The sequence below is a fragment of the Pelobates fuscus genome, chromosome 8 (genome assembly GCF_036172605.1).
Source record: "Pelobates fuscus isolate aPelFus1 chromosome 8, aPelFus1.pri, whole genome shotgun sequence".
Lineage (NCBI taxonomy): Eukaryota > Metazoa > Chordata > Amphibia > Anura > Pelobatidae > Pelobates > Pelobates fuscus.
In genome coordinates, this window is record NC_086324.1 from 75,961,156 (window position 1) to 75,988,773 (window position 27,618).

Below are 27,618 nucleotides of genomic sequence, written 5' to 3' on the forward strand. Positions count from 1 at the left end.
AACAAAGAGATCCCATTCCAATCGGCCAGAAAACTAATCCACATGTGTAAATCCACCCTAGCCGGATCGTCCAACACGATTGGGCATGAGTCGGGCACACAGTGGAGCAAGTTGAGAAGCCTGGAGACAAAAGATCTACCCTGCGGAATGATGCGCATAGCAAAGTTGAGGGACCCAATAAGGACTGGAGGCTCCTCCTAGTGCACACAACACTCCGCAGGAACAGGACAATCTCGTTCTTAATGTGGGACAGCTTGTCTAGTGGTAAACTGGCTTGGAAGGTAGTGGTGTCGTGTACTATGCCCAAGAAAACAAGCTTGATGGAGGGACCGAGTGTTTTGCTAGGTGACAAGGGGACCCCGAGTGTCATGAAAAAAGCTGTGGTGGAGTGTATGCAGTGAGGGGATTGTGAACCTGGTTCTATCAATAGAAAATCGTCTAGGTAGTGGATGACAGAGGGGCACCTGAGTATATTTAGGAGCAGCCAGCAGAGGGTTTCTGCGAAGATATCGAATAACCTGGGGCTGCTCCTAGGGCCAAAAGTGAGCCGGGTGGCGAAAAAATACCTGTTTCTCCATTTAACACTGTGTAAGTGCCATAGTGAGGGGTGAATAGGTAGTAGTTTGAAGGCGTTTGTTATATCTGTTTTGCTCAACCAAGCCCCACTACCCGCTAATAAGATGGCCTCCATGGCATCATTAATTTTAGCATATTGCAGTGAGAACTCCGTGGCGGGAATGAGGGAGTTGATACTAGTAGTGGAGGAAGAGTGAGGTGCGGAGAGATCAATAAGTAAACGTTTTTTGTTAGAGTATTTGTGAATGGCTATACCGATGGGATTGGTACGCCAAGATGAGAAAGGTGAAGACAGAAAAGGGCCGGTCATAAAGCCGGCTGTGATTTCTGTAGACAGAAGGTGGTCCACCGTGAGTGGGACAGTGGAAGCGGATAAAAGGTTAGGGCATTCAAGTGTACCTGTGGGGATGGCGATAAGGCCCGTGTGAAACCCCTGTGAAAAACCCGTCACCAAATAATCTACCAGGTGCTTAGCTGGATGTGACTGGATATAGAATTCCAGGTTGTTAATGTTAACTTCGGTCAGGCGTTTCTTAGGTGACAGAAGGGCTGGGCAAGTGGACTTGGTGTGTGTTCTGAAGCATATGGAGCAGATGTGCAGTGCCCCGCATGTTGTGAGATTACATACCCCGGCGTTAAAGTCACTGCACACCCGAGTCTTGCCCAGAAATGTAATGGGACTGTCCGGCGTGTCACTCCGACTGGCACCTTGACTAGTGTGTGGGGTGGGGGGGTGGTGAGCCGTGAAAGTGACTGTCGTGCTAGTGAGCGTAGTTTGGGAGGTCAGCAGTAGGGCCATGGAGTTAACGTCAATACCCTTGGAAATGCCCTTTCTGATGAAGTCAGGGACAGGGTGAGCCAGGGAAACGGATGAAGTAGGTATGGCTGAGACCATCAGGGGAAGGTTTGCCGAGCCCAACAAGGCACCTGGTGTGGCTATAGCGGATTCCAGTTTTGCTAGTCTGTGATTGATCGTTTGGAGGTTGGTGAGTATAGCAGCCAGGGTGTCTTGTGTGGAATACAAAGTATGAGCTGGCAGGATTTGTGAACTACAGCCTGCCCTGGGAACGTTGGCCTGAGTGGTCATGAGCCTATATAGTTCGGCCTTTCTGGCCATGGCAGGAAAGGGGATACCCCTGCTTCTGAGCTTCGCTGAGATTTTTGGAATGGTCCAGTATCTCAGGGACCTGTGGGTAAAAGGGGTGACTGATTGTTCCAGAGACCCAGGCCTGATTGGCACGCTGGCTATGTTGCCCGATGGTAGATTGGTGATCGGCTTTTGTGACATCTGAAAGAGAATAATGATTTGAATAAGTAGGGTGAAGAGGAGGTGAAGGTGAGACCTCCGGAGAACTGGCCTACAAGCTAGTGCTGAGGCGAAAAGTTTACCATTACCAAGTGACAGGTGAGGCCCTGCTAGTGCCAAGTGGCGGAGAGAGGCTCTACCTATGATTTGGCTTGAGGGGATTTTGTGGCCACATGCACATGGTTGTGGGATGTAGGCCTCTCGGTGACCGTAAAGAGAGTCAAAACTTGTAGCCATGACTTGGGAAGCCCTGGCTATAGCCCAAAAGAAGGGCGAGCGAGGTGGCTAACTATGATTTGGTCGTGGGCCAAACCTCCGTGTATGAGGTGGGGGTGTAGACCTTGCGGGACCGGGTATTAATTAGAAAGCTAAGGCCAGAACCTAACTCTAGGAGCCAGTTCTCTAAACTACTGGGGCTTATCTCTCGCAGTGATGTATATGTACGTATGTAAATACTAACCTTGAGTATCCTGTTTGTTCGGACAAAGCACAGGTAGACTTTGATATGGCTATAAATTAGCTTCTGCAGGAAATGGGCTTGATCCAGATCCTATAGGAAAAGGAGATGCTAGTTGGCCTGAGGCATACCACCGGTGTGCCGAGTGTGAAAATGTAGAACGTATGGGTAGGTGTCTCCTAGAGATACTGTAACGTAAGCATGAGTAAGCTGAGGGACCTGAATGTTGGTCCATAATAAGAGACAAGCCTCTGGGTACCCAGGGATGTGAATTTATGAATGATAAGAAGGCGAAGTGAGGCCTTAATGAGAACTTAATCGTAATGAGAAAGATAAAAATACCCGATACTGAATGCCGGAGTCTGGGTAGCCAGTTGGTTGTTGATAACGTAGTGGAACTGAGTAAAATGGCGTAAGTCTAAGTAATATTATGTAGAACGATAAACAGGAAATGATACGTTAATACGATAGTAGCTCGGTTGAGCAGGTTTATGAGAGTAGTTGGTGTCTAGGTGGCGTTTTTAAACCTGGTGTGTATAAACATTTAGAACCCACTTTGGGAGGTGGAGGTGAGGGTTACGCAAGGCCGTGGAGGCTGAATGAGGCCTCAGGAGAAACGTAAAATCGGTGAAAAAAAACTTTTTTTCCTGAGATCGTAAAACTGGAACCTGGAAATCACTTCTTGAAGATTTTCCTTGAAGAAGAGTAGACGAACCTAAAACATATGTATTCTAAGAATGATAACCCGTAAATAGTATATTTAAGGAATAGATTAGTTGTATGTATTACTGGTCTGAAATGAGCCTAGGAAACGGGGGGGGGGGGGGGGGGCGGTTACTGCTGAGTGATCCAGTGATATAAAAAGGGGTTAAGAGGCCAACTGTTCCTTTAAGAGGGTTACCCTTGTGTGGAAACCGCAGAGTGCTGGGAATTAGTTCATAATTAAATGTAACAATGGGTCAGGACATGGTGCCACACGGCCTTTGATATATGCAGGGGGTAAAAACAGAGTATACACTTAAATATAAAAAGGAAATAGTCATGTATAGTTTCATACTGGGCTATATACATAACATATAGGGAATACCTGCTTATCCCTCCCGCGTTCAGCTAAACAAAGAAGAGAGGGATTTAACATATGAATCAACTGCAGTCTGTACGAGTAAATGAAACCGGCTGCATTAAAGCAATGAATGTGTGAAACAGCCGAACGTAGGGTAAGTATGAGCGATCGGTATATTAATATTTATACGAATGAAAAAGAAAGGTGAGGAGGAACTTCTGCGTTCAGCTGTTAGACGCACGAACGCAGAAGTAAACGAACGGCGTAAGTAATGAAATGGGTAAGTAATAATAATAATAGGGAGCCTATGCCCGCATTTTTAGGCCCGAACGTGGGAAATAGCCAAACACCATTTCCCACATTTGTATTTACGTGTAGGTGCCAGTCTCGTGACCGGAAGCCAGAAAACGAGTACCGAAGGTGGTTTAGAAGCCGGTGAAGGAGCCCGGATGTCGGTGACGGGAACTGTAAATGAGGGACTGGGTACTCGAGGCAGGATTTGGCGGCAACCTCGACCGGAAGTGCAGGTAACTAAGGGCTTGCAAGACAAAGGTAAGTAGGAGTGTAGGGTTTATATAGGATCATTACTCCTCCCACAAATTCAGGCCAAATGGCCTTCCAACATATATATATATATATATATATATAGCCAAAAAATAGCTGCTCACCGGTCTTTAAAATACAAATTCTTTATTAAATCAGGATAAAATCAGGACAACAGGATATATATTATATATATATATATATATATATTAGTTTGTCCAATTGCCAATAGTTACAATGTGCGAACACCTCTTTGGGACATTTAAATAGGGCGAATTTTCCTTCTAAGAAAAGTCAAACATATTGGTATCGACGCGGACGTGGATGACGTCAGATGCAACTACGCAAAGAGTAATGACGTCACTGCCACGCAACAGAACGGATGCGGCTATTGAACTATGGGAACCAGGAGGTGAGGATGCCCATTTTTGGTGCCAACTTCAATTTCCTGTGGGACAGAATGAAGTTAGGATGCCGGAGAGTCCCAGTATGCACCGGACCAGTATGTTTCTTTATGAAAACCAGGCAGGTCGAAATTCATTGTGCTTTGTGGGTGGAGATTTAATTGTATTTATATATGTGTCCTTATCTGTTGTGATTTTACACAGATTGTTTTTACTTACTTATACTTTTGTACTCAATTAAACTATTGCACTTACCCCCATATCTGGATTCCTGCTTTATCAGAGTGATAATTACCAGCTTATACAATCAGAGCCTGCTATACATGGCTCTGTACATTGTGAGTTGCTAATTGCTACCTGCATTTGCATATATATATATATATATATATATATATATATATATATATATATGTGTGTGTGTGTGTGTGTGTGTGTGTGTGTCTACAGTATTATGCTATGGACTTTATTTTATATCTTTAGGTTCAATTTATGATGCCTTTCACATGGATTTCAAGATCAGAGACAACATGGGTTTACTTCAGGGAGATCATGCCAAACTAATCTTATCGATTTTTTTGATTGGGTAACTAAAATAATAGATCAGGGTGGTGTAGTAGACATTGCTTACCTAGATTTCAGTAAGGCTTTTGACAATGTTGCACATAGAAGACTTATCAATAAACTGCAATCTTTAAGTTTGGATTCCAATATTGTTGAATGGGTAAGGTAGTGGCTGAGTGACAGGCAACAGAGGGTTGTAGTCAATGGAGTATATTCGAAACATGGGCTTGTCACCAGTGGGGTACCTCAGGGATCTGTACTTGGACCCATTCTCTTTAATATTTTTATTAGTGATATTGCAGAAGGTCTTGATGGTAAGGTATGTCTTTCTGCTGATGATACTGAGATATATAACAGGGTTGATGTTCCAGGAGGGATAAGTTAAATGGCAAATGATTAAGGGTAAACTAGAAAAATGGTCAGTGTTGTGGCAACTGACATTTAATGTGGATAAGATCATGCATCTTGGACGTATAAACCCAAGGGCAGAGTACAGAATATTTGATAGAGTCCTAACCTCAACATCTGAGGAAAGGGATTTAGGGGGGGATTATTTCTGATGACTTAAAGGTAGGCAGACAATTGAAGATTATGCTAGCTTTAGTGTACTAATAATCTTAATTTTAATAAGGACAGGAGGCTTCCTATTTTGCATTAACTCTCTTTACTAAACTCCATAGCAGTAAAAAAAAACGTAAAGAACAACAGTAAATCAATGGGCATCATAGTGTATTTAAGGGTCATGCTGCCTGGACACTTCCTCTTTCTTTAACCCCTTAAGGACCAAACTTCTGGAATAAAATGGAATCATGACGTGTCACACACGTCATGTGTCCTTAAGGGGTTAAGCGACATCCAAGTCTTGACTGAACACCGAGATAACCAAACCAAACAAAATCAGTAGGTGGAACCTCCAGGGATCGCTGAACTTGTGGAGACTCCTAATTATCGAAAAAAAGAGGGTGAGAGACCACCTAGGTCATCAACTTTAAACTCGGGTCTCTACAATCTGCATTGAAACGGGAATGAGAGTAGACCACTTAACTGATAAAGAGGAAACAACTAAGCTAGCCTGTGATATAAAACCTCCATCACCTTGAGATCCACCACCCCCCCTCCCCCCTCCCGAGGTGCATCAGGGGAGGGAACACCAGGGAGGGAAAATACTCGCCTCCTGTACTTATTAAAATTAAGATTATTAGTACAATAAAGCTAGCATAATCTTCAATTTTATAACATGACAGGAGGCTTCCTATTTTGCATTTTTAAATCTGAAGCAGAGATAACCCCACAGAAGGAGGAGTGCGGAAATAGAAGGTACAAAAGGTAGATTCCCTAGACCAATCCGCCGCCCGCAGAATATCCGACAAGGATGCTCCCACCAGGAAGGCTGAGGAGGCCGCCGCCCCACTTACAGAATGGACGCCGAATGAGGGGTCTATACCGGTGAGAGAAAGGATCCAGCGGATCCATCGAGCTAGAGTGGTGACCGAGACTGGGGCAAGGGGTCTGACGTAGGAGACCAGGAGTTGGCCCGATGTCGAGTTCCGAAGAGAGGAGGTAACCGTGATGTATCTGCGAATAGCAGAAACCACGCAGAGTTGCGGGTCGTCCAGGATAAAAGGATAAAAAACCAACGTTGAATCTGACTTGGTATGTCGGGAGATACAAAATGTGACCCCCTCGGGGGCGACATCAAAAGCGTCGACATCGAAAGCACGTACATTGGACACCTGCCGGAAAGACACCAGGCAAAGCAGGAGAGCGAACTTCGCTGACAATTGTCGGAGGGACAAATGTTCGTTAGGGTGCCAATCTCGGATAAAGCGGAGGACCAGCCCAACGTTCCAGAGACGGTTGTACTTAGGGCCTGGAGGGCGTCGCAGCCACATACTGCGGAGAAGTCGGCAGACTAGCAGATCCCTGCCGACGGGGAGGTCCCCGACGGGATTGTGAGCCGCAGAAATAGCCGAACGAACAACGTTAATGGAACGGTAAGATCAGCACGTCAAAAACAAGGATGATAGAAAATTAAGAATAAAAGGTATAAGGGCAGTAAATGGATCGGAGTCCCATTCCACGCACCAAGTAGACCAAGAGGCCCAAGCTGAAAGGTAGCAGTGTCTAGTTCCGGGGGCCCATGAATCACATAAGAGGTCTCTAGCAGCCTGCGATAGTCCGCCGACCTACCAGGAACCCCGGAAAGCGTCCAAGCCACAAGGGGTAGACAATCATCCAGTATTAGAGTGTGAAGATTCCCTTTGGGATCCTTGAGGAGGTCCGGGAAGGACGGTAGGAGTAGAGGGTCCTTGCATGAGGAGGCCAGAAGATCCGGGAACCATGGTTTGCTCTGCCACAATAGTGTGATGAACGTCAGTGTCACTCGTTGCGTCCGGAGTTCGTGTAGGGTTCTCGCAATCATAGCGAATGGGGGAAAAGCATAGGCTCCCCTGGTCGGCGAACGTTGGAGAAATGCGTCCGTTGCCTTGCTTTCCGGATCTGGGAGCCACCTGAAGAATTCCGGAGTCTGGTGGTTGTTGCAGGAGGCAAACAGATCCAGGTGAAAAGGAACCCTCTGGGCTGCGATGGCCTGGAATACTCTCGTGTCCAGCTTCCAGTCGCTGGCGTCCTTCCAGTGGTGAGAGAAACAGTCCGCTGTGAGGTTGATCTCTCCGGGGAGGTATTCGGCCTGGAGTGCGATGTTGCGGGGAAGGCAGAAGTCGAAGATGTACTTCGTGATCTCCGACAAAAGGCGGGAGCACACACCCACCAGGTGATTGATATATCAGACTGCGGAGACATTGTCCATGTGAAGGAGGATGCAACAGTTGGATTTTCTCCGAGCCAGGCTGCGGATCGCGAATGAACCCGCCAGAATTTCCAGGCAATTTATGTGCATGGAGAGCTCCTGTGTTGTCCATGTTCCCCCAGTGGACGTGGTACCGCTGGTGGCGCCCCAGCCCCACAAGCTGGCGTCAGACTCCAGTATGAAATCCGGGGTGTCTCCGAATATGGCCCTGCCATTCCAGCCACCATGACAGTTCTTCGCAAACCTCTGCCGTCAACGGCACGGGTTGATCGTACGTGGGTCTGCGGCGCAGGAATCTTGCCTTGAGTCGTTGCATGGCCCTGTAGTGAAGGGGGCCTGGAAATATGGCCTGTATGGAGGCGGAGAGGAGTCCCACAATTCTGGCTAAGTTGCGCAACGGGATGGTGTCGCAACGAAGAACTCTGCGGATTTCCTTCCGAATGGACGAGATCTTCGATGATGGTAGTCTCAGAGTGCATGATGTGGAGTCGATCTCGAACCCCAGGAAGTGTATCGTCTGAGAGGGGGACATTTCCAATTTCTGGTAGTTCACCACAAAACCCAGGGATTCCAATAGCGCCACTGCGAGGCGAGTGTGTTGACGTAGCCTGAACTCCTCAGAGCAGAAGAGGAGGATGTCGTCCAGGTAGATGATGCACCGTATGCCCCTGGAGCGCAGGTGGGCTATCACTGGCTTCAGGAGCTTGGTGAAGCACCATGGAGCCAAGCTGAGCCCGAAAGGGAGGCAGGTAAATTGCCAAGGACAGTCGTGCCAGAGGAATCGAAGGAGAAGTCGACAATCTGGGTGCACTGGGACAGAAAGGTATGCATCTTTTAGGTCTAGCCTGGTGAACCAGTCATTGTCCCGCAGGAGGTCTCGCAAGATGCCTTCCATCTTGAAGTGGCGGTATACCACGTATGCGTTGAGGTCTTGCAGGTTGATGACAGGGCGGAATTCTCCTGTCTTTTTGCAGACCAGAAAAATATTGCGGAAAAAGCCTCCAAAGCCGTCAGCCAGCTGGATGGCTCCTTTGCCCCCTCAGTTCTTGCAGCTCCGTGTCGACAAGCTTGTGGTCGTGGTGTGATAGATGGATGGGGCGCGGGAGGCGTCTCTGAGTGGAGGTCTATGATGTAGCCCTGCACCATTTGTAGAATCCACGTGTCTGACGACAGGGCGGCCCAATTCTGGAAAGAAAGGGAAATACGGCCCGCAGTGCGGGTGCATGGCAAGAGAGGGGGAATAAAATTGCCTACCTGTAGCAAAGCGGGAGCGCCCGCGTCCCCGCCGCCCGCGGCCTCTGTCCGAGCCTCTGGAGTAGGAGGGCGGTTGTCTGTAATCCCTGGATGGGTAGAATGATGTCGGCTGGGTACGGGGGCCAGAAGGCAAGAATCGGCTGGCGGCATGGCCCCGTTGCCGGCCAGCCCTTCCAAAAAAAACCCTCATGGGGTTTCCCCGGAAGACTCTGTGCATAGATGACTGCGCCTTGTTGAGTGAGGTGAACATTTACGTGTTTGTTGAGTTCCTTAAGGAACGGTTTGCCAAACAATTTCCCTTGTGCCTGGGGCCCTATTTCTTTTGTGCCAAGCTCTGCCAACTTACCGTTAATACGGTATAGTGCTGCTTTTCGTCTCTTCGAAGAGAGCGTAACATTAGTGTTTCCAATGAAACAAAAGCATTGTTGTGCCCACTCGCGCACGTCGTGTGCCCATTCCCTGATGTTGTCGGCCGTAAAGGAGTTGGCCTTGGCATAGGCATCGTCCGCCAAGTACATGATGTGGGAAAGGGGGCCTATGGAGTCCAGCAGATTGTCTTGAGCAACCCACAGACCTTTTTCCACCCCTCGGCGAGGGTCCCGTCCACTCCGCATCATGAAGGTAGTCATCATCTTGTCGAACTCAGGGGTTTGAGCCACCTTGTTTGCAAGGGAAGGGCATGGGCATTCCGACCTCAGTCGGCTATGTACCTCTTTGTCCAGGGGCTTGCGGAGCCACAGGTGCATGAACCTGGAGAGGTGCTCCGGGGGTGACCAGTCCCCTGACCTGGGATGGTGTATGTTGCGAGGGTCAAACATAGCCTGACCCATAGGGTCCAGAATGGTGTCTGAGTCGAGAGGGAGGTCTGCATCCGCAGGATCCTCGCTCCTCTCCATCTGGGCCACACCCAGGAGGGTCTCCCGCATGAAAGCAGAGATAGACTTGTCGTCCGAACCCCAAGCGTCATAGTCCGATTCGGACAGGTCTGCTTGCCACTCGTCCAGAACTGACATGGAGTGTGATAATGCTTGGTCTTCTTCAGAAGAGTGGTCCAGACGTGGGGCCGGGGTGCTGAATTTGTAGTATTTAGCATGTTTGGCAGGCGCCTTACCCTTAGATGGCTTAGATGTAGCGCCCTCGCCTTTCCAGTGGCGTTTACATGGGCGTGAATCCTCCCTGGTATGGTAGTCTGAGAGATCGGAGTCAGACTCCTGGTGAGGGCGTCTGAACGCGGCCGGTAACAGGGATCCAGAGGAGGTAATCCCTTTATCCCAGAGGCCCTGGGGGATGAGAGCCAGGGTCCCAATGGTGAATAAGGGATAGGGGAAGGGAGGGAAAACCCTATGACTGCCGGCCAACTAAGCACAGGGGGGATATGATAGAAACATTTAAATACGTAAAGGGAATCAACACAGTAAAGGAGGAGACTATATTTAAAGGGACACTAGTCACCTGAACAACTTTAGCTTAATGAAGCAGTTTTGGTGTATAGAACATGCCCCTGCAGCCTCACTGCTCAATCCTCTGCCATTTAGGAGTTAAATCCCTTTGTTTATGAATCCTAGTCACACCTCCCTGTATGTGACGTGCACAGCCTTCCATAAACACTTCCTGTAAAGAGAGGCCTATTTAGGCTTTCTTTATTGCAAGTTCTGTTTAATTAAGATTATCTTATCCCCTGCTATGTTAATAGGTTGCTAGACCCGGCAAGAGCCTCCTGTATGTGATTAAAGTTCAATTTAGAGATTGAGATACAATTATTTAAGGTAAGTTACATCTGTTTGAAAGTGAAACCAGTTTTTTTTTTTATGCAGGCTCTGTCAATCATAGCCAAGGGAGGTGTGGCTATGGCTGCATAAACAGAAACAAAGTGATTTAACTCCTAAATGACAGTGAATTGAGCAGTGAAATTGCAGGGGAATGATCTATATACTAAAACTGCTTTATTTAGCTAAAGTAATTTAGGTGACTATAGTGTTCCTTTAAAAGAATAAAAACTACCACAACAAGAGGACATAGTCTTAAATTAGAGGGGCAAATGTTTAAAAATTATATCAGGAAGTATTACTTTACTGATAGGGTAGTGGATGCATGGAATAGCCTTCCAGCTGAAGTGGTAGAGGTTATCCTAACTATAAGATAAGGCCAGGGACTAATGAAAGTATTTAGAAAATTGGGCAGACTAGATGGGCCGAATGATTCTTATCTGCCGTCACATTCTATGTACCAAAGGATCCAGATGTACTTATTGCAAAGAATAAGTATCACTTGAGTCACTTATTTTATATGCGTCCCCTATTTGCTGTTTTTTACACACAGACACACATTCACTGGCAGACACACACACACTGGCAGACACACTTATTCACTAACAGATAAACACTCAGACATTCACTGACTTTCAACACTGACAAACACACACATTAAGGCAGACTTACTGACAAAAACACACATTCATGACAGACACACAATCACAGACACACACTGACAGACACTCACATTTATTGACAGACACACAATCACAGACACACACTGAAAGACACACACACACGTTCACAGTTCACTGACAGACAATGATACTTGCACACTCATAAACAATGTCTCACAAATTATATATATATATATATATATATATATATATATATATACACACACAATTATATTATTATTATTTCAAAAATATATTTTATATTTTTATTCAAATAATAAAAAAAACACAGAGCCTCCTACCTTTGAGAGAGCTGGAGTGGAATCTTCTCTGGGGTCCAGTGGGGCTGCTTGGCTGTAAAGGTTGCCGGGTGGCAGGGAAGGCAGTCAATGGAGGCAGTGACTGAGCTGCAATATTCCTGGTCAGCTCCTTCGCGCACCGCCTAGTGACATGGCTGCCATCAGAAATTTTGGGGCCCCTGACACAGCTCAAGGTCTGGGCCCCCCCAGTGCCTGCACCTGAGTCCGCCCAAAGTGCTGCGACCCCCCCAACCCCCTGAGTCCGCCCACAGGGATGCAGTGTCTTCTGATTCTGGTGTGTGTACAGTGGATGTAGAATGTGTGTAGTGGATGCAGAGTTCGTGTGTTAAGTGGATGCAGTGTGTGTTTAACGGATGCAGAACTGACATGGAGTGTGATAATGCTTGGTCATACATTACACAAATGTACAATGCAGATTGTACATTTGTGTAATGTATGAGGTGTATATTAGATGCACAGTGTGTGTTTGTATAGTGGATGTAGTGTGTGTTTATAGTGAATGCAGAGTGTGTATGTGTGTTTGTGTAGTGGATGTGGTGTTTGTGTGTATTTAATGTGATGTGTATAGTGAATGCAGAGTGTGTCTTTGTGTAGTCGATGTAGTGTGTGTATAGTGACTGCAGAGTGTGTGTTTGTGTAAGTATTTAATGTGTGTATAGTGACTGCAGACTGTGTGTTTGTGTAGTGGATGTAGTGTGTGTGTGTAGTGACTGCAAAGTGTGTGTGTGTGTGTTTGTACTGCAGAGTGTGTGTTTGTGTTAGGAAGTAATGTGTGTAGTGACTGCAGAGTGTGTGTTTGTGTAGTGGATGTAGTGTGTGTAGTAAACTGCAGAGTGTGTGTTTGTGTAGTGACTCCAGAGTGTGTGTTTGTGTAAGGATGTAGTGTGTGTAAATTTTAGTGAATAGTGTGTGTATATATTAGTGAATAGTGTGTGTAAATGTTAGTGAATAGTGTGTGTAAATGTCAGTGTATAGTGTGTGTAAATGTCAGTGTATAGTTTGTGTAAATGTCAGTGAATAGTGTGTGTAAATGTTAGTGAATAGTGTGTGTAAATGTTAGTGCATAGTGTGTGTAAATGTTAGTGCATAGTGTGTGTAAATGTTAGTGCATAGTGTGTGTAAATGTATGGGGCTGCAAAATGTGGGGGGAAAAGCCTACAGTTTTTTTTTCCATCCACCTGTGGCCATGGAGGGGGGAGATCACAGTGACTGGAGCCCTGGAGCAAGAGGTCCTCCTGAGGCATGGTGCAGGGCCGCCATCAGGGCATGACAACCATAATGGTTGTCATGGGCCCAGCGGTCCTGGGGGGCCCAGACTGCTCAGGATGTCCCGGGCCCCACATTAGCTATGTGCACACATATATAGCGATTACCGCTATATATGTGTGCACTGCGGGCCCCCCGCTACCTGTATTCTGCAGGGGGCTCAGCACACTTGAAATATACTGCCCAGCTACTCTGCTCTGTAGAAGTCTTGCGAGCCGTGCAGAACGTTGCCATGGCAATGCTCTGACGATCGCGTCGCTCGCGAGACTTCAAGAGAGCAGAGTAGCTGGGCAGTATATTTCAAGTGTGCTGGGCCCCCTGCAGAATAGCTAACGTGGGACCCGGGATGCCCTGAGCAGTCCAGGCCCCCCAGGACCGCCTGGCCCATGACAACAATTATGGTTGTCATGCCCTGATGGCGGCCCTGCTTAGTGATGCCGGGCCCAGAGTGATGTCATATTCCAGCTCCAGGCATCACTGCAGGAAGAGTTCAGAGGACAGTACTCCCTCACCACCTGCCGGCAATGTGAGCAGTTGGCCAGCTCTTGGGCCCCCCAAGGCATCGGCCAGGACACATGGGGGCAGAGTTTTTTGCTGCCGCCCCCCCCCCTCCCCCTCCCCTTAAAGTGCCATCCAAGGCAAATGCCTTGTTAGCCTCGCTGTAAATACAGCTCTACTGGGACTCCTGATAGGCTCCAGCCTAGATTGGAACCCAAAATGCAAGAAAACCAGAATACAAACAAATCAAGGCAAAAACAAGTGTATTATTATTTACATTGAACACAATAGGATCAAATACAAAACTAGATCGCCAACACTCACTATTCATTTAATAAAACAGATAGCCTGTACCCATGTTATTTTTTTTTATAAAAACAGATAGCCATGGAATCATGGCTGATAGCCAAGGTATCATGGGAGTTGTAGTTCAAAACATCTGGGGGGAGGGGTGGCAGATTGTGCAGGCCTGGTGTAAGAGAAGGGCCTGTGGATACATGGAGTAGAGCCTCTGGATACAGGAAACTCGGGGACTCAGGAAGGCAGATCGCTCAGGGACTCAGGAAGGCAGCAAGCACAGGAAAGCAGCCAGCTTTAGGAACACGGAAGGTTTACACAAGAAAACAGCAGCTTACTCAGGAACACCGAGGGGTTGTTCAGGGAAATGGCATGCTCAGGAACTCAGAGTAATCACTATGCCCAGGAACCTGCATTCCTAAGTTCCAGAGCTTGCTGCTTCCCCTGTTACCCTCAGTGTCCCCTGAGGGAAGCAACATGCTCTGGGACCATAGGCGTACCTGGAGCATTTGGCACCCGGGGCGGATCCTTTATTTGGAACCCCCTCCCAACTTTGAAATGTAAAAAACAGATTTTTTTTTTTATGTATTTGGCACTGAACAATGAAACAAACACACACACACAAACAGATACACAGACATACATATACACATGTATAAGTGTGTGTTTGTGCAGTGAATGCAGTGTGTTTGCGTAGTGGATGCAGTGTTTGCGCTTGTATAGTATATGCAGTCTGTGTAGTGTATGCAGTGTGCAGGGCCGGCGCTACCATTAAGGCGAATAAGGCATTCGCCTGGGGCACCGGCCTCTAGGGGGCGCAAACCGAGAGGTTTCCCGGTGGGCTGCCCTGCTGTAGCTGTCTGAGAATGCTGTGCTGGGTGAGCGGCTCCTTAGCCACCCCCCAGCGCAGCCACTCACCTGCTGGGCTCCCTCTCGGGCAGTGGGGTTTGCAGTAACCCCATCCCCCGAGCAGTGCACTGTGCTTCCTGCAGGCAGGGGGAGCCTGTGAACACCGGAAGCATGGTGAAGGGAGCAGGAAGCAGGCTGTGCACACAGTGCACGGCTCTCCTGCTCCCCCAGGAGAAAGAGCAACATCCTGAATCCTGCAGCCTGGACCTCTTCTCTTCACAGTACCCAGGTATGGCATGGTTAAGGGGGATTTCTTATTGTGTGTATGTTTGTAAACGGGAGAGTGTGTAAATTGGTTTGTTTGTGTGTGTAAATAAAGTGTGACTTTATGTAAAGTTTGTGTTTGAGTGACAGTATGTGTGTTAATGAGTGTGTAAGTGACATTGTGTGTTAGTGTTTAAGTGACTGTGTGTGTGTGTTAAGGAGAGTGTGCAAGTTACTCTCTCTCTGTGTGTGTGTGTGTGTGTGTGTGTTAAGTAGAGTGTGCAAGTGACTGTGTGTGTGTGTGTTAAGGAGAGTGTGCAAGTTACTCTCTCTCTGTGTGTGTGTGTGTGTGTGCGCGCGCGCGTGTGTGTTAAGGAGAGTGTGCAAGTGACTGTGTGTGTGTGTGTTAAGGAGAGTGTGCAAGTGACTCTGTGTGTGTGTGTTAAGGAGAGTGTGCAAGTGACTCTGTGTGTGTGTGTTAAGGAGAGTGTGCAAGTGACTGTGTGTGTGTGTTAAGGAGAGTGTGCAAGTGACTGTGTGTGTGTGTTAAGGAGAGTGTGCAAGTGACTGTGTGTGTGTGTTAAGGAGAGTGTGCAAGTGACTCTGTGTGTGTGTGTTAAGGAGAGTGTGCAAGTGACTGTGTGTGTGTGTTAAGGAGAGTGTGCAAGTGACTGTGTGTGTGTGTTAAGGAGAGTGTGCAAGTGACTGTGTGTGTGTGTTAAGGAGAGTGTGCAAGTGACTGTGTGTGTGTGTTAAGGAGAGTGTGCAAGTGACTGTGTGTTAAGGAGAGTGTGCAAGTGACTGTGTGTGTGTGTGTGTGTGTGTGTTAGGGAGAGTGTGCAAGTGACTCTGGGTGTGTGTGTTAGTGAGAATGTGCAAGTAACACTGTTAGTGAGTATGTGTTAGGGAGAGTGTGCAAGTGACAATGTGTATGCCAGTGAGAGTTTGTATAAGTGAGAGTATGTAGGTGACACTGTGTGTATTAGTGAGATTGTGTAAGTGACACTGCAAAGGTAATTATTGCAATTTTTAAGAAACTTCAATAATTACCGTTCAGGGTTAACTCCTCTAGTGGCTATGCACGGGGACGTCCAGTCACGGAAATACCACTGCAAGCGTTGCCAATGAGGAGCGAAGGCGGAACCAAGCCAGCACAAAAGACTGCTGGACCCAGGTAAGTGACAGAAGGTGTTTTAACCCCTGCTGCACCACGAGGGGAGATGCGCTTGATGGAGGTGGAAGCTATAGTGCCAAGATAACAAGTTTATTTTCCTGGCACTATAGTTTCCCTTTAATATCTACTCAGTGTGCTTCTTTCCCTAAATGTCTCTTTAGTGTAATTCAGAGTTTAGTGAATAAGCCTTTGAGGGAATGTAGCTGCGTTCATAAGGGGGGCGTCAAAATGTATTCTTGCCTAGGGCGGCAAGAATCCTTGCACCGGCCCTGGCAGTGTGTGCATAGTGTATGTATAGTGAATGCAGCTTGTGTGTAAAAATGTATGCAGCTTGTATGTATAGTGTATGAAGTGTGTGTATAGTGTATGAAGTGTGCAGCGTGTGTATAGTGTATAAAGTGTGCAGTGTGTATAGTGTATAAAGTGTGCAGTGTGTATAGTGTATGCAGTGTGTGTAGTGTATGCAGTGTGTGTAGTGTATGCAGTGTGTGTATAGTGTATGAAGTGTGTGTATAGTGTATGAAGTGTGTGTATAGTGTATGAAGTGTGTGTATAGTGTATGAAGTGTGCAGTGTGTGTATAGTGTATGCAGTGTATATAGTGTATGCAGTGTGTATAGTGTATGCAGTGTGTATGCAATGTGTATAGTTTGTGTATACTATATGCAGTGTGTATGCAATGTGTATAGTTTGTGTATAGTATATGCAGTGTGTATAGTGTATAAAGTGTGCAGTTTGTATGCAGTGTGCGTATAGTATATGCAGTGTGTATCGTGTGTACAGTGTGTATATAGTGTATGCAGTGTGCAGTGTGTGTATAGTGTATAAAGTGTGTGTATAGTGTATGCAGTGTGCATAATGTATGCATTGTGCAGTGTGTGTATAGTGTATAAAGTGTGCAGTGTGTATGCAGTGTGTGTATACAGGGAGTGCAGAATTATTAGGCAAGTTGTATTTTTGAGGATTAATTTTATTATTGAACAACAACCATGTTCTCAATGAACCCAAAAAACTCATTAATATCAAAGCTGAATATTTTTGGAAGTAGTTTTTAGTTTGTTTTTAGTAATAGCTATTTTAGGGGGATATCTGTGTGTGCAGGTGACTATTACTGTGCATAATTATTAGGCAACTTAACAAAAAACAAATATATACCCATTTCAATTATTTATTTTTACCAGTGAAACCAATATAACATCTCAACATTCACAAATATACATTTCTGACATTCAAAAACATAACAAAAACAAATCAGTGACCAATATAGCCACCTTTCTTTGCAAGGACACTCAAAAGCCTGCCATCCATGGATTCTGTCAGTGTTTTGATCTGTTCACCATCAACATTGCATGCAGCAGCAACCACAGCCTCCCAGACACTGTTCAGAGAGGTGTACTGTTTTCCCTCCTTGTAAATCTCACATTTGATGATGGACCACAGGTTCTCAATGGGGTTCAGATAAGGTGAACAAGGAGGCCATGTCATTAGATTTTCTTCTTTTATACCCTTTCTTGCCAGCCACGCTGTGGAGTACTTGGACGTGTGTGATGGAGCATTGTCCTGCATGAAAATCATGTTTTTCTGGAAGGATGCAGACTTCTTCCTGTACCACTGCTTGAAGAAGGTGTCTTCCAGAAACTGTCAGTAGGACTGGGAGTTGAGCTTGACTCCATCCTCAACCCGAAAAGGCCCCACAAGCTCATCTTTGATGATACCAGCCCAAACCAGTACTCCACCTCCACCTTGCTGGCGTCTGAGTCGGACTGGAGCTCTCTGCCCTTTACCAATCCATCCATCTGGCCCATCAAGACTCACTCTCATTTCATCAGTCCATAAAACCTTAGAAAAATCAGTCTTGAGATATTTCTTGGCCCAGTCTTGACGTTTCAGCTTGTGTGTCTTGTTCAGTGGTGGTCGTCTTTCAGCCTTTCTTACCTTGGCCATGTCTCTGAGTATTGCACACCTTGTGCTTTTGGGCACTCCAGTGATGTTGCAGCTCTGAAATATGGCCAAACTGGTGGCAAGTGGCATCTTGGCAGCTGCACGCTTGACTTTTCTCAGTTCATGGGCAGTTATTTTGCGCCTTGGTTTCTCCACACGCTTCTTGCGACCCTGTTGACTATTTTGAATGAAACGCTTGATTGTTCGATGATCACGCTTCAGAAGCTTTGCAATTTTAAGAGTGCTGCATCCCTCTGCAAGATATCTCACTATTTTTGACTTTTCTGAGCCTGTCAAGTCCTTCTTTTGACCCATTTTGCCAAAGGAAAGGAAGTTGCCTAATAATTATGCACACCTGATATAGGGTGTTGATGTCATTAGACCACACCCCTTCTCATTACAGAGATGCACATCACCTAATATGCTTAATTGGTAGTAGGCTTTCGAGCCTATACAGCTTGGAGTAAGACAACATGCATAAAGAGGATGATGTGGTCAAAATACTAATTTGCCTAATAATTCTGCACTCCCTGTAGTGTATGCAGTGTGTGTAGTGTGCAGTGTGTGTATAATGTATGCAGTGTGCAGTGTGTATGCAGTGTGTGTATAGTGTATGCAGTGTGTATGCAGTGTGTGTATAGTGTAGAAAGTGTGCAGTGTGTGCAGTGTGTATAGTGTGCTGTGTGTTTGCAGTGTGTGTATAATGTGTGCAGTGTGTATAGTGTATAGTGTATGCAGTGTGTGTATAGTGTATGCAGTGTGCAGTGTGTATGCAGTGTGTGTATAGTGTATGAAGATGCAGTGTGTATGTTGTGTGGAATATGTGCTGCCACTTACCTGCCTGTCCCATCCTCCTCGACTGGCGGTCCGGTGGCACAGCTTTAAATGGGCAGTGAAGAGTGGCCAAGAACTCTGCATGCTCGTTTCCCATCCAGCAGCAGCAGCAGGGTCCTCTGTTCTTGCGATCCGTGAGAGCGTTGCCGCGGATTGCTATGGCAACCCGCGGCAACACTCTTGCGTATCGCGAGAACAGAGGATGTGCTGCTGCTGGATGGGAAACTAGATACTATTATAAGCGTCCGATCCCTTTACATAAGACACAGGAGCGGTGAAATGCCGCCCCAGTGAAAGTTTGCCACCGGCACCCCCCTAGTGAGTGGTACCTTGCTCTGGGACAATGAGAGTAACAGCAAGCTCTGGGAAACAGAAGGAACAGGAACCAGGCCAAAAACAAAATTAATGAACTTGCATACAATAAGGGGCAATTCTTTAACTAAATAAGGAGAAGATAATTGCAAGGTAGGGCCAGCTGGGAACAGAGTCAGGTTTTCCAGTCTGGTGGAGCTGCCTATAAAAGCATTACATTAAAGTATGTTAATGTAAAATAATTACATAATGTGAGAGGATGCTAGATGTTAACTACAGATAAAAAAAATTCTAGGCATTTTAAGGAACATAAAATCACAAAATCATAAAATTTACAGCAACTTGACATGACATATGTACTTGCCACTTCTTGTCTTTTAATGGTATAGCATTGAAGACCTCTTCATACTGGTGATGCAAAAGATTTTCAATTTCGTATTTAAATTCTGATACTTTGTCCAGATACTGCAAAGAGAATAGTTTATCAGCTGAGAATGATCTTAAATTACTGTTTGTGGGACAAAAAAAAAAAGCAACCTACTATCTTATACACACCAAGCGTGTGAAAATCCATACTGTTTTATAGGTTAGTCGAAGCACCATAAGTACTTTGAAAGTCAGGCATAATAGGGTTATTTATGCAGCTCAGTTTAGATGTTTTTTCCTAGGTATTTGAGGAATTACTGCTGAGAAAGAACAATTATATGTCTTCATGGGAATCGGACATAATATAGGAAACTGTGGCAAAGAACATTCTCCAATATTCAGGACAAAGTTTTGTTAGGGTCCCTGGCTCCTCTTTAGCTTACTCTAATGTATGTTATCATGTGTATACATGAGGTCTAGCATAAAAAGAATTATCCCATTAACAGCAGGATCACTAACGGTAGCCTAAGTAGTGTAACACAGATAATTCTATAATTGCTAGAATGGAAACTGGTCAAGTTGCAGTGGAATATTTACTAAAAGCAGTTAATACTATATTCTATTCATTTCACCACAATGACCAGCACCTGCTTCATAATGGCATTTAGCGCAGCATCATTACGATCATCTTGTAGTTTAAAAATTGGAACGAAAGCATGCAGTGCCAGACAGCCGTTGGGCTTTAAAACACGAATTGCTTCATGAACAAATTTGTCCATGTTGAACCAATGAGCAGCAAGCCCTGCATTCACAAGGTCCACAGATGAATCTTCTAGGGGTAAGTTCTCAGCAGCAGCCACCCTACAAGAGCCAACAAAACAGATACATAATGAACCTAGTGACTGGGGATAAAGTATTCTTTCAGATGTTCAGTGTGTGGTTATATAGACAAATGGATTTTAATCACTTACTGGAAAGTCACATTTTCCAATGTGCAGTATTGTTTGGCTTCCCAAATCTGAGACTTGCTGATGTCTACACCAATAACTTTTTTGAAATAAGGTGCTAGAGGCAAAGTATATCTTCCAGGACCACAGCCAACATCGACTGCTGTATCATACGGTTTACTTTTCTGCTGAACAGGAAAAAGCCATGATATAAAGATGTTAATTTCATACACTACTGAAAATAGTTTAGATATCTGAAGGTTTTTTTGTTGGGTTCTTTTTTGTTAAGCCTGTCAAACACAAATTGTACTTTATGGGTCAGCAACATAACTTAACTCAATGTAGATTTTTGTCCTGAACCATTTTGCAACAGTGTGACAACTGAAACCTATCAACTGTCCTCACTAACACAGAGAAGTGCTCACTAAAATAGATTTAGACACATTTGTTAACAATATTTGAGAGAAATAGGCCTTTTGTGTACATAGAAAAAGTTTTAGATCTTTGAGTTCAGCTCATGAAAAATGAGGGCAAAAACTAAAGTATTGCGTTTATAATTTTGTTCAGTGTGTATATACATACACATATATAAATATATATATATATATACACACACCCCATAAGGACGCCGGGCGTGTTATGCCATCCTTGGGGACCTGGCTCTAAACGCCGGTGGGAGACATAGCACATCCACGCCGTCTTTCCCACTTACCTGCTTGCCGGCGATCGTGATGGGGGGACTTACCTGACATCCCAGAGAGTCCCCCTGCTGCTGATCCGGCCTTCCTGGGCCATGTGATTGAGGGGTCCTTGCAAGGACCTCACGATCACATGGACAGAATAGCTGTCCATAGCAGTGCCAGCAGGGGGAGTACCTGGAATGACAGGTAGTCCCACTGCTGCCTGAAAAAAAGTTTAATAAAGTTTTAAAACAGTGTAAAATAATATATACTTAGATCATATGTATAATATATGATCTAAATATATATATATATATATATATATATATATATATATATATATATACACACACTTACACATACATACACTAAGTGTATTTTAATATTTATATATAATTATATATATTTTAATATCAACATATATATATATATATATATATATAAATAAAAAATTTAAACACACAAATATTAACGCTAACTTTGGCCAGTGTTTGTGACTAAGTGGCTACTAAAAAAAGACTAGACATACCCCATTTGCAATACCTTGGGTTGTCTACTATTGCAAATGGTATGCCATCATGGGGGTAATTCTCATTCCTGGGCTACCATACGGTCTCAAAGGCAACGGTAACCAACCTGGAAAATTTAAATGTGAAAAAAAACTGAAAAATTGTACATGCTATATTTGACCCTGTAACCCCCAAAACACCATAAAACCTGTACGGGGTACCGTTTTACACGTGAGACATCGCTGAATACAAATATGTGTATTTTATTGCAGTAAAAGCAACCCGTATTATGACATTCACAGTTAAAATGTCATGCAGAACTAAAAAAATAAAATAAAATTAGTTTCTTAATTTCTCACATTTTTCACAATTATTCATATTAAATTATGTTTCATTGCTAAATATTTGATGTTAAATGAAAACCCTATTTCTCCTGAATAAAATGATATATAATAAGTGTGGGCGCACTTAATATGAAATAGCAGAATTACGGTTGAACAAACATATAGTCAGATTCCAAGTTTTTTTGTGTGTTTTATTTTGATCAAAACGTGTACATTTGTTTCCTATCAAAGGCACGTAGATGACATTTTTTTGGGTGGAAAGGTTCTTAATATAGTTTGAGGCTTTTTTTTAGCGTTTTTAAATTTTAACAATGGGGCATTATTTTAACTGTAGATTTTAACAATCACTGTGTGAATAATTTGGATCTTAACATCTACATTAAAGATAATATGATCAAAACTAGTACATACTTTAAGCCAGTAGATGTTAACAACTAGATTCATTTACACAGCTGCCATTTCTCTCTGTGGCTACTCAACACACCAAAATCACAGTTCCTACAAATACGAAGGAACTGTACTGATGTAACAACTTATGAGACTTAAAAAACAATTCCAGGAAAAGGATTTGAAGAAACCTCCTTAATGAGCACCATAGAAGAAGTGGAAAAAAAGGGACAGAATGTCAGTCCTAGAATATAAATTTAAAAAAATGGATCAGAAACAGATGTACCTTTCATTTGTAATTTTAATTGTAACAATAGAGAGATCAAGAAGATTTTAAACAATTTTTGGAAAATTTTAAGAGGAGATCAGGTATTATACAAGTTTTTACCCATTAAACCTAAAATTATATATAGAGGTGTACAAAATGTAGGCACCAGGCTTAGACATAACCACATCAGAGAAAAAAAAGTGTAAAACTTTTTTGCACAAAGACGTTTTTTTGGATGTGATCTGTGTATAGCTTTCAGAAACACAGGTAATGAAAAAAGAAATCTAAAAACCTTTAAAAATCCACAGACAAGCAAAGAATACAAAGTAAAAAAACCTTATCACCTGATATACCAAAAAAGTAATCTACCTCCTAATAGGTACGTTCAATCTATACTATGTGGGCCAAAAGACCACTTTATGTAAGAATAAATGAACATGCAGGAAATATCGAAAAAGGTTATGAGCAAAACAGCCTTTGAATGCACTTTAAAGAAGTTCATAGTTGTGACCAACATTGTATGAAATGTTTAGCTACTCAAAAAGTGGAGACCAATTGGTGAGGGGAGGATATCATAAAAAAACTAGGCAAAACAGAGATGAGGTGGATCTTTAATTTAAATACTTTGACCCCTTATGGTTTAAACCTAAATTTTGAATTGTGCACTTTCTATGAAGTTTTAATTAACTTGGTTTTATTAACTACCATTTCTCTATACTTTAACTCATTTCATTTTAGTATAACTCAATTTTTAGGTACATTATAATCTCAACAATTCAAATGTCCGACATAGAAGGGCCTCTACAGAAACTTAGTCCATCCGGTAAGAAATATATACTTACCATGGTGGACTATGCTACTCTTTATCCAGATGCGGTCGCTCTCACCAATATCCAGGCAGACACTGTTGCCGATGCGCTGGTTAAGATATTTGCCAGGGTAGGTTTCCCCAAGGAAATCCTCTCTGACCAAGGGAACTCAATTTACCGCAGATGATATCCACCAACTATGGAACCTGTGCAGCGTCAAGCCCATCCAAAGTTACCTGAGTCTCCGTGACATGTGGGCCAGCTTCTACTGTCTGAGTTTGTAAACGACTGGTCACTAATTGGGAAGACTAGATGGGCCGAATGGTTCTTATCTGCCGTCACATTCTATGTTTCTATGTTTCAGCGGTTTCCATTGGAGCATAAGCAGATGTTAAGGGGCCAAGTCATTCCCTAGTTAAACTTCTGCAGCCTTCTGGAAGACTCGGTTCCCTCCCACCCCATGCTTAATTCCACATTTATAGATAGTCTCCCACACAACTTTCAATCTCCTGAAATTGACAGGTGCAAACACTGATCAGCACACCCTTCCAATCTCTTAACCCTATAGAACACATACCCTCTCTCCCTACAAATAGATATATCACACACCAATACTATATACTTTTTGTTTAATTTTAGTTTTTCACAATTTCTGTTTCAGTTTCATTTTCAACTACACACCTCATACCACTAACATGAATCCAAATATAACCATACTGATTTTCTTAATAACCCTTTTTTCAATTCAATTTTGTTCACACCACTACCAGCATAAGCACACACCTCAAACTGGAACACAAATTATCATACACCATGGCATGCTTTGTTCCTGTAACTTATCAGCTGAGTGCTGGTGGAGAGTTCTAAAAAATAGCCCTCCTACCCCCACCTCACAAAATTATAAAGTATCCCATTCACTATATGCCCAAACAAAAATAATGTCCAAATTCCTATTCCTTATGTTACTTGCCCTTGCAAATGATGTGGAGTCTAACCCTGGTCCCCAGGGCCGGACTGGGTATGAAAACCAGCCCTGGAAAAAAATACATACCAGCCCCATAGCATTGCGGAGTCATCAGAATTCAGCTTAACAGCCCATTAAAATGCGGACGCATATAACGCCGTAACAGCGTTAAAGGGACACTATAGTCACCCAGACCATTTCAGCTCAATGAAGTGGCCTGGGTGCAATGTCCCTCAGGTTTTAACCCTTCACATGTAAACATAGCAGTTTCAGAGAAACTGCTACATTTACATTTGCGGTTAATCCAGCCTCTAGTGGCTGTCTTCCAGAAAGACACTAGAGGCGCATCTGCGACGCTGGAGGCACATTTCACCTCCATCACGCAGAGTGTCCATAGGAAAGAATTGAGAAATGCTTTCCTATGGACACTTTGAATGCGCGCGCGGCCATGCGCATTCAGCTCCAGTGACTTCGGAAGGGGAAGCTGACGTCAGACAGGGAGGAGAGGTCACCAGCGCCGAGGGAGCCTGGCGCTGGATTAAGGTAAGTAACTGAAGGAATTTTAACCCCTTCAGCGCCACGGGAGGGGGACCCTGAGGGTGTGGGCACCCTCAGAGCACCAAAGTGTCAGGAAAACCGCTTTGTTTTCCTGACACTATAGTGATCCTTTAAGAGTTTAAGGGGTTATTTTGGCCTGGGGAAGCCAAATGGTTATACACCTATGCTCTAAACCAGGAATAGACATCCTTTGCCACTCCAGATGTTGTGGACTACACCTCCCATGATGCTTTGCAAGCCTTAATGGAGATGTAGTCAAAAAACAAAGGGAGTGTTGAAGGTTACCTACCCCTGCACTAAACCAAAAATATATAATACAGTTCCTACCCCATAACTATAATATTTAATGCTATAATATTTAATGCTCTCATCCAACCCCCTTCCCTCCACAGTTCCCAATAAATATATTACAAATATAATTCCCTCACCCCTGTAGCCCCCTCTATTTACATTTCTTTCTACACACACACACATATATAAGTGTAAAAAATATAATTATTGCCTCATCTCAAATTCCCAAGTCAGATCTTTCCCGTCCCCTTCTCCCCCTATCTAATACACTGCTGACCCCCCTCCCCCTAATGTACTGCTGCCCCCCATCCTCTAATATACTGCTGTCACCCCCCTCCTCTAATATACTGCTGACCCCTCCCTCCCCTAATACACAGTTGACCCCCCCTCCCCTAATACATAACTGCCCCCCTTTTTCCCCTCCCCAATACATTACTGCCCCCCTTCTTCCCCTCCCCAATACATTACTGACCCCCCTCCCTCCCCAATACATTACTGCCCCGTCCCCAATACATTACTGACCCCCCTCCCCTCCCCAATACATTACTGCCCCGTCCCCAATACATTACTGACCCCCCTCCCCTCCCCAATACATTAATGACCCCCCCTCCCCTATACATTAATGACCACCCCCCCTCCCTAATACATTAATGACCACCCCCATCCCCCCAATACATTAATGACCCTTTCCTCAATACATTAATGACCCCACTTCCCCTCCCCATACATTACTGACCCCCCCTCCCCTCCCCCATACATTAATGACCCCCCTCCCCTCCCCCATACATTAATGACCCCCCTCCCCTTCCCCATACATTAATGACCCCCTCTCCCCTCCCCATACATTAATGACCACCCTCTCCCCTCCCCCATGCATTAATGACCCCCCTCCCCTATACATTAATGACCACCCCCATCCCCCCAATACATTAATGACCCCTTCCTCAATACATTAATGACCCCCCCTCCCCTCCCCCATACATTAATGACCCCCCTCCCCTCCCCAATACATTAATGACCCCCCTCCCCTCCCCAATACATTAATGACCCCCCTCCCCTCCCCAATACATTAATGACCACCCCCTCCCCTCCCCAATACATTAATGACCACCCCCTCCCCTCCCCAATATATTAATGACCACCCCCTCCCCTCCCCAATATATTAATGACCACCCCCTCCCCTCCCCAATATATTAATGACCACCCCCCTCCCCAATACATTAATGACCACCCCCCCTCCCGATTACATTACTGACCCCCCTCCCCTCCCCCATATATTACTGACCCCCCTCCCCTCCCCAATGCATTAATGACCCCCCCGCCCCTTCCCCATACATTAATGACCCCCTCTCCCCTCCCCCATACATTAATGACCACCCCCTCCCCTCCCCAATACATTAATGACCACCCCCTCCCCTCCCCAATACATTAATGACCACCCCCCTCCCCTCCCGAATATATTAATGACCACCCCCCTCCCCTCCCCAATATATTAATGACCACCCCCCTCCCCAATACATGAATGACCACCCCCCCTCCCCAATACATTAATGACCACCCCCCTCCCGATTACATTACTGACCCCCCTCCCCTCCCCATATATTACTGACCCCCCTCCCCTCCTCAATACATTAATGACCCCCCTCCCCTTCCCCATACATTAATGACCCCCTCTCCCCTCCCCCATACATTAATGACCACCCCCTCCCCTCCCCAATACATTAATGACCACCCCCTCCCCTCCCCAATACATTAATGACCCCCCTCCCCTTCCCCATACATTTATGACCCCCTCTCCCCTCCCCCATACATTAATGACCACCCCCTCCCCTCCCCAATACATTAATGACCACCCCCTCCCCAATACATTAATGACCACCCCCCCTCCCCTCCCCAATATATTAATGACCACCCCCCCTCCCCTCCCCAATATATTAATGACCACCCCCTCCCCAATACATGAATGACCACCCCCCTCCCCTCCCCTCCCCAATACATTAATGACCACCCCCCCTCCCCTCCCCAATACATTAATGACCACCCCCCCTCCCCTCCCCAATACATTAATGACCACCCCCCCTCCCCAATACATTAATGACCACCCCCCCTCCCCAATACATTAATGACCACCCCCCCTCCCTAATACATTAATGACCACCTCCTCTCCCCTCCCCTCCCCAATACATTAATTAATTAATTAGGTCCCCCAAACCCCTTTATTCTTACCTTTACAAGTTCCAACAGCTCAGGGAAAAATGTGATGCAGTTTCAGTAGAGCCGCCGCCGCGCAGCCGCCGGATGTGACGTCATGTCGTCATTTGCCGCTCACATCCGGCGGCT

At 45.1% G+C, this 27,618-nt stretch overlaps 1 protein-coding gene across 1 annotated transcript in view; it reads right to left on the reverse strand.

The window, feature by feature from the left end:
• LOC134571263 (uncharacterized) overlaps positions 1-27,618 on the reverse strand; it is a 158,865-nt gene that overhangs the window by 52,792 nt on the left and 78,455 nt on the right. The window contains exons 3-6 of the mRNA XM_063429434.1: positions 20,493-20,656; positions 20,169-20,382; positions 19,492-19,620; positions 11,704-11,843 (exon numbers count right to left, since the gene is read on the reverse strand). Of these exons, the coding sequence (XP_063285504.1) occupies positions 11,704-11,843; positions 19,492-19,620; positions 20,169-20,382; positions 20,493-20,656 (647 nt within the window). The remainder of the gene's footprint in view (positions 1-11,703; positions 11,844-19,491; positions 19,621-20,168; positions 20,383-20,492; positions 20,657-27,618) is intronic.